Here is a 15,447-nt window from a genome sequence, read left to right as displayed (position 1 = left end):
GGGGTTATGTAAAACCCTTGAGTGTTTACTCTCAGGGGTACCAAGTAATGTGCCAGCTTGCCATCCAAGGCTAATATTGGGTAAGATTCATACAGACACCCAATTGTTCCCATCATGTCGCCTGCCATCCCCCTAAGATGACTTGGCAATTCCGTTGAGGCAGACAAAACCAGATTAAGGACTAGAAAAGTTTTGCTGTCCTTCACATACAGAGGGTGTACTATGTGTAGTGATATTGCCAAATGTTGCAGAAAAGTTGGTGCTGTAAGCTGACGTTTAAGAACATTTAATCAAAAGGGATTATAGGGAACTGAGACTTAAGCATTTAATGCAACCCCCATTTCACAATTTCTTTTGTTGTATTTTGGGGTGCTGCACAAATCTGAGACAGGTTGTTTGTTTACCTTCTTTTCAGTGGAGTTTATGTCTGGAAAGTGTTTAGAGCATTCCACAGTTGACATTTTAATTCCAAGTCAGCACAGTGTAGATATGACTATCTCCTCCAGAGTTTTGAGGAACCAGCTGTAGTTTAAAAAAAAAAGGCTTAAATTGTCAAATCATCGATTTAATCATGATACTGCATCAAACTGGGTGTTCACATTGGTATCCTAGACTTGTAGATATCTATAGATTTAGTGGTTGCATGCTACTTCAGGTTTAAGATGTTCAGTGCTTCTTAATTATGTGGTGTGTCTTTATAAAATAAACTCAGAAATGTAGGTAACTTGAAGGCCTTGCTATACAAACCAGTAGCCTTCAACATGTTTCAGCAGAGTGTAGTGCTCCTATGTCATTCAAGCTTGTCACCCCCCCCATTGCTCCTACATACAAGCACATAACCTCTGTCAGGTATCTTACATCAGTATGCTGTGAAGTCATTATTGAAGCCTGAAATCTAATTTTCCAGTAGGCATGTAAGTCACCAAGAGGGACAGGTCAGTGCATTGGACTGAATAAACAGCAGCACAGAGATGTTGAATCTCTTTGGATGTGCTTAACCTCAGCTGTCAAATGCTGACCAAATAATGCAGGATTCAGATGTGCATGCAAATACATATGTGCAGACATCAAAGACAGACTGGTCAACCAAGCTTTGTCTTGCTGAGGCAACCCAGTGCAGACTTCTGCCATATCCCCCCAAAGCCTTCTCCGAGCCTTAGTGCATTCTGCTGTTGCTTCATTGACCCGCCAGCTGCATTTTGCCTTACCTCCCCCCGCTCCCAGAACCACATACAGCACAGCATCTGCCTCCCAGGATTTCTACAATTGTTTTGCAAGCTGTGTTGCACACAAGTTGAGCCCTCCCATCCAGCATCTACAGTACAAACAGTACCAGTTTTTAGAATTACAAAAAAGGAAAGAAGGAAATGTTAAAACTTAGTACCGTTTTACCTTCCATTATTCAACTAGAATCCATCCACTTTTGTTTACTATTTGCAGAGGGCTTAGTCATTCATCGTATGTGAATGAGGTTAATAAAGATTCAGTGCTCCTCCACTAATAATAGCTTACATTACTTTTTGTTAATGCAGGAAGTGGGACATGACCTCACCACTCTCTCACCGCCTGTTTTTTCTGTATCTGAACAGGAGTAGCAAAAGCTGTAACTGTTTGCATTAACGCAGGTTGGTAGTACATTGATAAATATCCAATCGGCTAGTTTTTTTGTGTACAAGTGGGCACTGTTTGCAGCCAAATCAACTGAGAGGCACCGCTCGTGTATTGTAATAACACGAGTGCTTCTTCTGTGTATGATGAATAGTAGGTATGATGAGTGTACGCTTTGCTTGTCCCTATTGATGTGTGTGAGTAGGATGTCACAGGCCACAGAATGATGTAATGGGTAGCAATCACATAGACAGTGAGGCAGTCCATCAGCAGCACTGAACATCACACATAAACCATCACCACATCAGGCCAGTCCAACAAAACATCCCTTCCCTAATCTGCTACGACTGCCAAAGCGTTGGTTAATATGTTATAATCTCCTGATGTTATCTCCTCAGTTGCAAACACACACATTGACCCAGGATGATGGTGCATGTCGCAGGTCATGCTAAGATTCTCCAGTGGCCTTTTCCCCATGGTCTGTGCTACAAATATGATTCAGCAGTACTAAGAGACTTCTTATTAATATAAGAGCATGTTGAGTGAAGTCAGGCCAGCATGTCATTGCTACCAAATAGTCTAATTTATAGTTCTTAGAAAACAATACTTTGGGAAAAATTGTGAACAGCTAATTATTAGTGTAGCTTTAGCACACATAAGTTTGTCCTTTATTATTTAACACATTTTTTCTGATTCTTTAGAACAATTCACACTTAAAAAACATGCTATCACCCTTAAATCTGCTTTATTTTGACACTTTTGTTCAGGTTTAAAGGTTGCTAAAAACTCCTTACTTGACCACTCAGCATGTAATGTAAAAAATCTTGTCTGAAGACTTTGGTATGATTCTCCAAATCTAATTCTGTTCTTTGATATATGCCTGCTTCAGACCACAGAGCACCACTGCTGCTTTAGTGTTTTGTTTTGTTCCATCTTTTCTGTGTAGGGTTCCTCCCACCAGTATATGTCAAACACTAGCCCACTGCCATTCATTTTCATTATGCTTACATTGATTTTTCTATGTGCTAACTTCACTAACAGGAATGGGGGTATGGAACTGAAAGCTGAGAGACTCTGTGTTGGATAGGGAACATGACCTATTTACCCACCCACTTCCATCAGTTGACTCATGTCCCCTGTCATGTCATTTTCAGCTTAGTCAATCTGTTCCTTCTAACACTTTTAAGTAAACTGAAAAAATCCATCCTAATCTGACACCGTGCAATCACACTGGCATGTTCACATACATTCGGATCTTTTGTAAACACTATCATAATTTTAATAATAATTGGGATGCCATATACAGTACAACCACTCATCACTTACTGTATGCACGACAAGAGCCATTCTTTTGATCTTTCCTGTCTATGAACCTTAATGAGGTTTCATGACACGCCACTGCACCGCAGCTTCCCCCCAGGGAAATGAAAAACCAAGACCTTTCATGAGGACATGTATCAGGTGCATTAGAAACCCAGAGTGCGTGGCCAGACTAAATTGAGCTTCATATTGTTCACATCCAGTTCGCTGCACTGCACATTTGACCTCATTGCATAATGTTCAGTTATTCTTGATGCCAGTTAGTGGGGTTTTCTAAGGACAGAGACCTGATTAATGCTAAAAAATCTCCTTGCAGGCAAATTGACAGATAGTGAAATAAAAGAGTTCCTTAATAACTTCTGGAAAAAAAGTGCAAAGAAGGTGGGAGTGTACATTGAAAATGGTATACACAGAGCTGTGAAGGAAGCAAAAGAAAAGAGGGACGTATAAACACAAAACACAGTTACAAAATAAAACTCAAACTTATAAAAACAGAGACAAGTTGCCACAAAATGACAAAGATACAGACAATTATCAGTGTTCTTCCTTATTAAAAAACACAAGACAAGAAAACATTTTTATCTCAAGTAAGAGTTAATCTTTTAATTTACAAATCGCGACACGATATTAGGTGTAAGTGTAGTTTTAGCTTAATCAATAGAAATGTTTTTGCTTTCATCATCTGTTTTTAGACAGAGCCCATCCTTCAAGAAAATAAATGTGTCTAAAGTTAGCAACTCTTAAAAGAAGGAAGCATGACCTTGAGCTCTGCCAGACTCTGAGCTTTTCTTTGTGTCTCCATCAGTAAGCAGACAGTTTAAGCCAGCCGGTGTCTGAGATGATGCTTTTAATCACACTCCATACTCATCCTTGATGTGTCGTACTGGAGAAAAAACTATGTAGGACAACATCACTTCACTTACAGTATTCTGGGACGAAGACTGCTCCTACTTGATGGGGTATAATTAGCATGAAGCTTTTTATACAAACTTTCAGAAACTCTGCAACATACATCCTCGAGTTCTCTATATCCTCTTTCAGACACGCGCTACTCTCTATTGATCGGCTAAAAAACGTCTTGGTTGGTTTCATATCTCAATGAGCACCATGGTCACTGTTCCATAGAAATAGCAGTTAATGATATATTTATGTTCATCCAACATGTAGTATGAAAGCTGTAAATCTCATGCTCTATAAGTCACTTTATGTAATGTGCAATTTTGCTTATTTGGGAAATATCATGTATGTACAGTACGGTGGCTTACCCATCACTTTAGAAGACGAGTGAAGCCACTAATATTGCATATCCCATGTTTGATACCAGATGTCCCTCTTCACTTTGACAGGAGCCCATTTTCAGGGTACTGAAGGGGAGATTAGCTGAAAGAAAATCAAAGTGTTTTAGTCATTTATTTTCTTTCCATCTTCTCGTAGCTGTCTCATCATGATGGATATTGCCCAAGGGCTTCGACTGACTTATCTAGCTATGATTCACCCATGTGACTGTTCAACCATCCGTTTTGGCAAGGGAGCATCTCCTGCACTTGATTCCCTCCTCCAGCTAACTCCTGTTGTGATGCTGGCAAGGACAGATGCTGGACTTTGTTCTGATAACAGGCATTTAGAGACTCCTATTAGTTTTGGCCAGCTAGAAGTATATTCAAGTTGATGCACATCTAAATCATGGTGTATAATCTTTTCTTCCTAGTACCCTGCCTTAAATGGCCAACTGAAAAGCAATGTGGAGTTAAGTATTAATGAAAGAAAAAAAAGACTTAAAAATAATATATGGTATTTTATATTAATCTAAGCCTGTGATTTGCTATGAACTTGGTCCTCCACATTCCTCTGGAGCTAAACTTTATTTCATATAACCTGACCTGAGTGCAGTTTATTAAATGATTATTGTATTATAGCTTTATTTTTGTAAGAACAGTTTCTGCAGTTTTAACATTCACAGTCACATTGCTTAGGACTCCGTGCACAGCAATCTGTCACTGAAGCTTTTAAGAACCTCTCCTTTGCCTCCGGCAGAGTTAGTTATGATTCAGCCATAATTCACGTGGGACCTGAAAACTGCAGGGTCATGCAATGCATGACTCATCTACATACACTGCACAAATATGTGCCAGCGTAAAACATAGATGCTACATTTCAATTTACATTTTTCATACATCCTACTTTTCTGCAAACCTGCTTAGAGCACCTTGAGGGTCAAATAAGGCATGCCAGAGCTGGTTAATGAGTTTTTTTATTGGCATGATTTAACTCTAAGGTCTTCAGGGTCTGTGACTTGGAGATTTTTTAGCAAATCATCAGCAATCATCCTCATCTTTGAAGTCCGAAAAGAAGTAAGGGTAAGAGGACAAGAAAACTGGTAGTCTCTTTAGCTAATCGTTTCATATTTATATATGTGCTGAAATAATGAGGGAACATTTGCCCCATTAGTCATCCAGAGCAGGATGCTGCTATTTCTTACACCATGACAGAGATTTTGCCACATCATTACAGCCTAGGAACCTTTACACACATATTGTACACACATATGCTCAGACTGGAACAGAGGCATGTGCTCACATTTTGAGGCACAATAGGAGCAAAGGTCAGAGAACATGAAAGCCCTGAGTATGCTCCCAGCGAAAGCTGTCACTTGTTAATTTGTCTAAATGTAAATTAACAAGTGACAGCTACAGTCAGAGAAACAGATCCAACAGTGTATTCTTTGTATTATTCTGTGTTTTTTTTTTGTGAAGTATATCAAACATCTGTAAAGGACATGTTATGTCTAAACAAACATATAAACTGTCACACACTGAAGAGGATTTTTAATCGGGACGTATTATACACCTCAAGGTCAGTCATTTTATTTTTAAAAACTTAAGCATTGCATCCTTCCTAATTTGAATGAAAGGCTGTAATTGACTCTAAAAATATAATATTTCTTCTCTACAAATCAGACAACTAAATGAGTTAAACACTCAGTAAAAAGCAGAAAGATGGCCTAATCTCTGTGCTGTTTGTACCATCACAATGGCAGCATTTGTTATATTCAATAGTTAATATAAGTTAAATACTTAATTAAATAACATCACAAATATCAATGTCATATTATTTGAAAATCACAATTACAATCTTTGTCTAATTTTATTCCTCACGTTTAGCTGCAAATTTTCAGAATGCAAATAAACATCTAAATGATGGCAATTACCCAGGAGTGAATCTCCACATCTATCTGTATTGCTATCAAACAAACAGGCACAAAGTGTCTGGCAGAGTGCTCAGGTCCTATGTCTCACTGCCATATTTAGCTTCCATTGATATATGAATTAGAATTATTTTCCTGTCACTTGGGTACAAAAAAGCTTAGTAGTCATCTGTGTGAGAGGAAATATGGCAGTGCTAATCAGCAGATAAAGACTTTGAAGATGGTTGTTGTACAAAAGGGGAGAGGTTAGCTGACAAATGCCAGGCATTCCGTCTGTTCCTAATTAGCTTTAGCATTTAAAAGAGAGGTGGAGATGGAACTGGTGATTTAATGAGAAGCAGACTTGGAAAAAGCTCAGAGATGATCTTCTTAATGCCTTTTAGATGTTTAAAAATATATATTTTATCGTATTTTCACTCCAACTAAAAGCAAACATACCTTGTCAATTAATGTAAATTACTTAAAGACAGTGAAAAAGGCGCTTGGGTCTATAAATATTTGGACTACGACACCATTTTAATAATTCTAACGGAGGTGCAAACTTTTTCAAATTGCATCAGCTGTTTAGGCATTACAGCCACTGTGGAAATGTTTTAGCATATAAGCTTGTGAAAAAATAGATATTGGTTCCCATGGTGGGGCTTTAGACATGATCCTGAATCATCCACGGGAAGGAATAATAGATTGTCCTCTAGTTTCAGTCTACCGACTCCTTGGTTTCATACAGTGAGCACAGCCCTCTGGTTCAGAAAGAGTTGGAGAGATCACGCGATTATTGCTATGGGTCTGCCAGTCACCCATGACTGACTTGTAGAACCATGCTCTACTGAAACATTGAGTGAATGATAGTTTTCTGTAAAACCCAACCCCCATTCTCTCTCTCACTGTCTCTCTTTCACACACAGGCACACACACACACACACACACACACACACCCTATTACGTATGTGCGGTCTCCATGGCAATGCGTGGTATCACTATGGCACTGGTGGCCTAGCATGCTGCAAGCTGCTGTTGGAGTGGAGTGACTGTTACCCACACGCACGCAAAGAGCAGAAAGCCAGGAGAATGTTGCCAAAGAGCTAAATGATTAGAGCAGCAACCCTCTGAGCTTATGAGACTGTTCCTGTCTCCCTTATAATGTTTCACTTAATCCCCTCGCGCTGTACAAAAAGGTTAAATATCCTCTTATTGCCATTTGAAATGGTGCGTGAAGATAACAATTTACTTTGACATTAAATATCTTTATACAGTCAGTAGCACATCGTACCATGCAACTTTGCCCACTATTAAACACCACTGGCAAGGTTAACCGCTGTAGTTTTTTCAGTGTTTGCCCTTGGAGGCCAATTTTCTTTCACAATTTGAAAAAATGATTAAGAGCTAGGTGTTATCATGACAGCCTTGGGTTATTAAAAAGCTGAGATAGCTTTAATTGTTGGGTGATATTTAATAATATAAAGGTTAACACAGCACTCAACCTTGGGAATACACACGCTATCTTCTAGTTTTCCTCTGATGTTTAACCCTTTTTTGCCAGAGATGATGGAGCACTAGGGTGACCCTTTGGGTTTCTTTTGTGGTTGCTGGACAGTTACATGTATACACAGGACAAACATTCTTGCCCCCCCCCCCCCCCCCCCCCCCCAAGTCCTGGCTTTTAAACATCTTTTATAGTTTAAATATAAGTAAAGATAATCTAGATATTAATGTAAACATTTACGTATATTACAGAAAATTAAAGGAAATGGGGAAAAAGTATGCTGTATGTTTTCTGTTCTAAGATTCTGGTGCAGGCAGACTACCCTATAGACTCTGCATTACTACAGTTGTGACAGATACTATCAAAGTTGTATGTTTTTAGCTATTTTAAGCTATTTTCTCAGTCTTCCTTTGTGTATGAATGCATGTGTGTGGGCAAAGCAGAGGCAAGGTGCCCCAGGGAGGTTACAGTAGACTGGCATTCTGGGGCACTACAATAATTAATGTACCCAGGGCATACTGCTACACGAGCATCCAAACACATACACAGACAGACAGCTTCTGTGTTTGTGTGTGCCCTTGTGTTTTACTGACTTGTCTTATTTACTGTGTCTATAGGTGTTGTTTACAGAGGTCACTCTGTTTCTTTCTGTTGTTGAGAAAGGAACAGATTTTGCATTTGGACAAAAGCCAGAGATTGCTGTGTTATCGCCAATCTGTTGATTTTATGACAGCATAATTCATGAGAGCAAGACTTCAAATGAGCACAGTACAGCTATATTGCACTTTTGTCCTACAAAAAAAATATTTATATATATACAGTATACAAAGACAAAAGTGGAGTAGAGGTATGTTTTATTCTGAAATATCTTCTCAAACAAAAATGATGGATTCAAGATTTAAAGAAGCATTATAAAATATAACTTTATTTTATTGTTAGCATTGTTTATTGTGCCACTGCACATCCCCACACCCAATCCCACCTTTCCTTCATAGAAGGGCTGCTACAAAGATAAGCACTACAGCAAGAGGGACCTTCTTTGTATCTCGTGTGCTTGTACACAGCAGCTCGACTCTCATCACCTCACTCTGTCTTGCTAACTGTCAGTGATAAATCCAGTCATCTCCAGATTTGCAACACTGTTTGCTTGAGTGATGGTCTGGCTTTATCAATAGTAGGACAACTGACGCAAAACGTGAGATTATTGGTGAAAGCTGCTGTTCTGTGTTTACCCATGGGCAGAATTAGAGGCTTTGGATAGTACCAGATGTGGGTAATGTATGCTGCATTGTATAAATAAGATTGGACAGAGTTTTAATATTCCCCTTTCCCACTGTGATTGAGTTGTTTTTATGGCATGTACAATACTGTGCATATTAATATTCAGCAAATCTCCTAAACATACAGTATATTGTAACGTTTCACTTATAAACTACTCCTATTTAACTTGCAAGAGTCACAGACCATGCCAAGTCCGATCAGCTTAACTAGTTGCTTCATTATTTAGTTAGTCCTTTGTTGCGTACAGTATTACAAAGTAAAGTAAGTAAAGTAAAGATAAAAATCACAAAATGCTTCTTGACAACCACAGCATAGCTACAGTATGTTAATTCACATTTTCAACGTAAAATATTTCTTGTCTGTATCTGTAATTCTGTTGTTTAAAAAGCTTAGCCTTTCAAGTGAGGAGGAAGGAAATGAAAGGAAATATGAAAAGTATGCAGAATTGATTACAACAGCCAATATTTGGTTTTGCATTGCGATATTAATCACAGTGAAAATGTCCCCTACAGCTAGCATACATTATGGTGCAAACTGCTATACAGATAATGACCCTCTAAAGGGTATTTGTTACTGATATAATATGTTAATATTATAATTATATTTTGTTAGCAGTCCTATACTGTTAGAACATGCGAGGTTAAAGGTTAGTTTTGTTTCTAGACCATTATATTGAGCTATCTATGAAGCACATTGAAGATGGTGAATGGAAAAATTAAATATTTTCAACTCTCACCCCATTTGAGCCCCTCTCTTGTAAATCAGTATATTGTAACTGAGTGCGAACAATTTACAGTTATCTATCAAAGCAATCAAAGTGATTACCTAATATGTATTGTGCAAGTTTTCCTTCTTTTTCTCAAACAATTCTCAATCAATCGGACGTGGACACAGGGTTGTGGGTTTACAGTGGTTTTTGGGCCTAGGACACATCAGATTCTTTGGGCTCTCTAGGTTGCAAGGTGGTGCCCCTGTGAATCCATCTTGTTCAGAAACGTCCAGACTAAGTTGGGATCTGGGGGGTTTGGAGGCTGGATCAATTCCTCAAGTCGCTTCAGAGCTATTTTTGTAGTGTGATGGCACATTTTCCAGTTGGGAGAGGCTGTTCCTGTCTGGGAGTGCTTTTATCATGGTGGGTGTGCTTAGTGTGCACGAATGTTCTAGTGGGTGGTACGTGTCAAACTCACTAATATCCATGTGAATTATGGTATCCAAGCTTTTCTAGCAGACCACTGTAATGTAACACGGTTATAATTGTTTCACTCCACCTCCCAGTAAATGTATATTTTCTGATTCAGGGCCCACAAAACCCCTGAAATCTATTTATATATGAATTTCATTAGGGAAGACTTACTATGATTTTTTTCATTTTTTTGCACTCTTGACCTTGATGATTTGTTTGTTTCGCCATGTTGGTGTTAGGTATTTCATTTAACTAAATAATCTGTAGTAGCTAAAGGTGTAATCTTACAATATTCCATATTGTTTGTAACAACAACAACAGTATAAGTCAGTTGTAGTGTGTTGATTTTAAATGTAACTATGCCTTAAGGAGAAAAAGGAGACAATTACTGGCCCTTAAAATATGGGGGCATGTCTGGTATAATAGTATAGACATACTCCATCTTATTACATTATGGATTTAAGTTTAGATTAGAGCTTAAGTGTTTCTCTATTACTGTATACTAAATTTAAAATCACTTACAAAGACAAATGTAGGTTTTTCCCTTTCGGGTGCATTGATTGCCCCATAGCCTGGCCACTTGCTCCATCTAGTGTTAAGAAAGCGCACATGGTCAGTCAGGGTACACTGCCCTCATCACTCAGGTTGTAGTTCTCGTCACTCTGCTCTCGGTTTTAGGCCCGTTCGCGATCAAGTCCCTTTTCACTGTATTTTGCTGTACTTTGACCCAAATTAAATGGTATAATTAAACCAATAGAGCATGCTTCGTGGTTTGCACTGAGAGAAATGTATACTGCAATAATGAATAACAATCCCATCTTATATTTGGTCAGCCTCAGTGTTACTGGGCATTTTGAGAAAGGAACAGTTTCAAGGAACTGAGTGCAAATACGGACAAAATACACTTTGTCTAATGTGTACTGTTGTCTCTGCTGAATGCTTATCGATATTTTTCCGTCGAAAGTAGACAGGCCTGTATAACAGGTTTAGTCAATGCATTATCGGATCATTTTACACATTTCTTTGTAATATGAGAACAGTCTGCACTGCCCCAAGAAGGAAGTACAAGCTTCGCCTGCGTTTTTTTGTTCATTTGTCTTCAATCTGCTCCCCGCTCGTCCGACTTCCCCTCCGAGCGGAGCAATACATTGAATACACGTACGTTTTTGGCGCACAAAAAAGACCTCTAAATTAATCTTTAATGAGCTTTTTAGAAGTCATAATGGCCTGTCGCTAATGTCCTATAACGATCTTCCTGTTGGTGGCCACGCCTCGATGCTTTTTCTTTCACTACGCCTCTGACAGTTGTCTGACAATGGTTTGAACTTTGCTGAATATATCGTCTACTCGCCTTCACTTCACCACCCAAGGACTGCAAGTATCCAAGTCACTGCTTTGGCTACGCTGTTGAGAAAATATGACTTTTCCCTTGAGAAAATCAGTTTCAGGTAGGCTGTTTATTTTGTTTTAGAATTTATGCTGCTTTGAAAAAAGGAAAAGAAAAAGCAATTATCTTTAATTATTGGGACTAAACTCGTATTTATTTCTCTCTTTTTTTGTAAAAGAGTTTCTAGTAAAGTCGATTATTGTGTTTTGTCGTCTGGTCTATTTGGTCCATTTATTTGTATCCTACTGCATTTAAGTTGCTGTCCATGGTGCTGAAGTGGAGATCGCTCCAAAAACAACAACAACACACACATAAAAAGGTCTGGGGATCTCATCTTCGCTTATGTGCTTCACTGATTTTATCTTGTTTGAACAAACTTTTTTCAAATGTGGTATTTTTAAGCGAGTTATTTTCAGAATTATGAAAAAAAGGGGTTATACTCTGTCGAGCTTAATTCTAAATGCCTTTCAGTTGATTTTATTGCACTTCTACTTCCCCAGATTTTACACTTAGTTATGCGCAAACTCATATTTATTCAACGCTAGTTATAAACTTGACGTGTGTTAGGCCTACTGGTCTCATTTATAAAGCAGTGGATATAAATAAAATATTAATTACTTAAAAAAATATTTTCTTGAGAACTCTAGATGGCAGCATTGGTTAGTCTGTTAAATATTCTCAGTAAAGCAACGGACGCTGTAAGTCAGGCTTGAAAACAACAAAACCGTGGCAAGTTGTTTTCAGCTTTAGATTCCAGACTACGGTTTTTTTTTCTGACACTACGTTTGACACTAAGTTTCGATTTTCATAAAGTCAATTCATAATTCACCTGTAGCTCCTGTAACATTAAGAAATGAAAATTTCACCACGATGTTGGTGGAAAGGGTTTTAGATTGGGGTGATTTCAATTTGTTCAATTTGATGTTTAGTGTTAAGTGAGGATTTATGACATTTTAAGGATACATGCTGATGGTTAATCTACTGTCATTTTGTTGGTTGGGTCTTAATACATTATTTTCATTTTACATTAACTGAACAGTTGACGGTTTTATTCTTTACAGTCATCTGCACCTTTAGGTGGGCATTGGAAATAACAAATATTTAATAATACTACAACTTTAAATGTATAAAATGCATATAATTCAAGTAGTATGTGGCTGGGAGTTCGTTCTCTCCTCAGTTTAAAATACGGGATTTATTTTTCACATGCTGTTTTCTCATATTTCCATAGGGGAAAATGAGTTATATTGGTAGTTTTTGAGTAACTTTCTGTTCACTTCTGTCAAGTGAAACCAGAAAGGTCTCTAATATGCTCTCTCTCTCTCTCTCTCTTCATCTACTCGTTCTCTCTCTCTCTCTCTCTCTCTCTCTCTCTCTCTCTCTCTCTCTCGCTCTCTTTCGCTTTCTCTCTGGACTTTCCGCCTCCACACGTCTACGTACCTTTCTCCTAATATGAATTATCACTACTTTAAGTCAAACGTGTGTGAGTGTGCACACTGACTTGGTTTGTGTCTCACCAGTTAGACTCCCCGTCCTCTCCCTCCTCCCCACTGCTCATTCTCTTGGTTGTAGGTGGGATGCTCTCGGTAGATCAGCTGAGTTTGTGGTTGAGCCGGTCTCGGATACTGACCCAGAATGAGGGAGCTCCTGCTGTTACCTTGTCTTGCTTCGATTCAACAAAAAAGAGAAAAACAATGAGATCTCTGTTGTTATTCGTTTACATCATCTGCGAAAGCGGTCTGAATCCTTTTTCCTTTCCTTGTTTTTCTCGTTGTTGTTGTTGTTTTTTCTTAACAGTAGCAGCTACAGCAAGAGATTAGGGAAATCAGATAACGAGCACTGCACACTCCCCAGGCGTCTGCAAACAGGTGTTTCCATCCTATGACTACGCAGCGAGCTTCATTCACGACTACCATGTGTGCGACCATGTAGTTTAGCGGAAAACTGCTCACCAAACTGTATTTGTGCGCATTTGTTGTGATACCGAGAAAATGATACATTCGGAAGAAGATGCAATGTGCTGTGAGACCAAAGTCTTTGTACAGCTTCGGATGGAACGTTTGTTTTTTATCCTTTTCGTTACGTTTCACTTTTTTCTCGAGGCTACAACGGACAGTTTCTGAAAAGCGACTAAATTAATGATCAAAATGATCCATGTGGACATCATCTAGCCATCTTCGCTGCACCCCTGGGACTATTCCATTTTCACTAGAGTGCACTTTGAAAGCTCTATAGTAGCCCATATTTAACACATCGTTGTTGTTGTTGCATCGGATTCTGGACATTTCCCCTCAATCTCTTGGATTCAAAGGGGGTGATATCTTCCCCGTTTCTCAGGAAGTTTTTCCCCCAGAGAGCTGCCAAACTGGCTATGGCGGCAGCGATTGCCAGCTCCCTCATAAGGCAGAAAAGGCAGGCGAGGGAGCGGGAGAAGTCTAATGCCTGCCGTTGCGTTAGCAGCCCCAGTAAAACCAAAGGAAGCTGTGAAAAACCAAGTCGACTGAACGTTTTTTCACGAGTCAAACTCTTTGGTTCCAAGAAAAGGCGAAGGAGACGACCAGGTCTGTTGTTCCAATTTCATCAGGCTCTCACATTTTTGATCACTCTGATCATCACCTTTCTTATTACGAGTGCCATTTTTTGCAGTTAAAAAAGATATTTACTATGTAACGCTCACTTTCTCGGAAAAGATGGATGAAAAAGTTGGTGCAAGATTGAAAGGCATGCTTATCAAGTGTATCAACACAGAAGTCGCCTTGCATCTCAAATAATAAATCAAACCAATCGCTCGTTGCCTATCTACTGAACTAGATGTAAAAAAGGCTTAGGTGATCAATCACATAAGACTTCACTGTCACAAATTAATAAGATTTACTGTTCCAATTAATCTGGATAATCACTCCATCAAAAGTAATATAAATTTCACTCTTTTTAGTTTCCAAAATGGATATAATATTTGGTTTCCAGGATGGCAGAACTTAAAAACAGATTAATATTAAACTTCAGATGCACACATTTAAATAAGCAGGTCCCAACTTTCATTTAGAATTTTAAGCAAACCTCACAATTAGCTCCAAATAATATTTCCTGCATGCTGTTGCCAAATGCTTTGTTGTTGAAACTTATCCAGCAGGAATAAAAGCATTGGCAGATACAGTATTTTTAAGAATTTCCTGTATTTTAGGTATGTAGTTCTACTGTGAGATGTAAATCCAAGTCCAAAGTGGCTGCAATTTCTTGCATTATTGCAGTGGCATCACATCTTGCAAACAGTCTCCTTATGTTTGTGGGTATGACCCTATAGCCTTACAACGTTCATCTCTGTATTTTCTTCCCACTTTATTCTATCCAATTCACTCATTTTCAAGTTGTTGTTGTTGTAATTCTGTGTATAATTCACCTGAAAGTTAAGACATGCGGTTATATAACACTTTGACTATCCTGCAGTTTGTGCATCTTTCTAACATCCAATTTCCAGTTATCCTGTAGGGAAAGCAATGGGTGTTGTCTTTTTGGCAGGTATATGGTGCCTCATCTTTAAGGAAATACATTATATGTACATGCGGCTGTAGAGCTAATGCATTTAGGCTCCTTTATGTCTTTGTGCAAAGTTTTATACCACAATTATTACGCTATCCCCACTCTATAGACTGAATAAACCCTGGCGCAGCGAAAGCAACCTTAGTAAGGCTGGTGATCACAGCACTGAAAGATGGATGAGATGATAGGACAGCTGAATGGTGTGGTTAACAACAGTAAAGGACACTCCACTTGGGACAGTAACCAAAGACTGAAGAGCACTTAGCACTTATCAGACACTAATGTAACTCAGACAGGCAAAACAGATTTAATATTTAAAACTATCATTTTTTTAAGACCATACTTTTGATGAACACGGTCAAAAGAACACAAGGCTTTCAACAGATATTTCAGAACTCTAACGCTTTCCTTACCATGCAAAATTAGACAGAAATATTATG

The 15,447-nt window shown here is 38.6% G+C and overlaps 1 protein-coding gene across 4 annotated transcripts in view; it reads left to right on the top strand.

Moving 5' to 3' along the window:
• fgf13a (fibroblast growth factor 13a) overlaps window positions 1-15,447 on the top strand; it is a 100,227-nt gene that overhangs the window by 60,486 nt on the left and 24,294 nt on the right. The window contains exon 1 of one of the 4 annotated variants that reach the window (XM_086302452.1): window positions 11,367-11,528. The exons of 2 other annotated variants lie outside the window; for them this stretch is intronic. In XM_086302452.1, the coding sequence (XP_086158578.1) occupies window positions 11,498-11,528 (31 nt within the window). In that variant the 5' untranslated portion in view covers window positions 11,367-11,497. Of the gene's footprint in view, window positions 1-11,366; window positions 11,529-12,990; window positions 14,029-15,447 lie in introns of those variants that run through there. One more of the 4 variants, XM_086302439.1, reaches the window with a different exon arrangement.

This window comes from Aulonocara sp. 'chitande type north' Nkhata Bay, linkage group LG2 (assembly GCF_057382095.1).
Source record: "Aulonocara sp. 'chitande type north' Nkhata Bay isolate Kocher_YH1m ecotype deep benthic linkage group LG2, A_spYH_male_GT1.1, whole genome shotgun sequence".
Lineage (NCBI taxonomy): Eukaryota > Metazoa > Chordata > Actinopteri > Cichliformes > Cichlidae > Aulonocara > Aulonocara sp. 'chitande type north' Nkhata Bay.
Note: the sequence above shows the minus strand (reverse complement) of the source record. Positions and strands in the feature narration are given on the sequence as shown.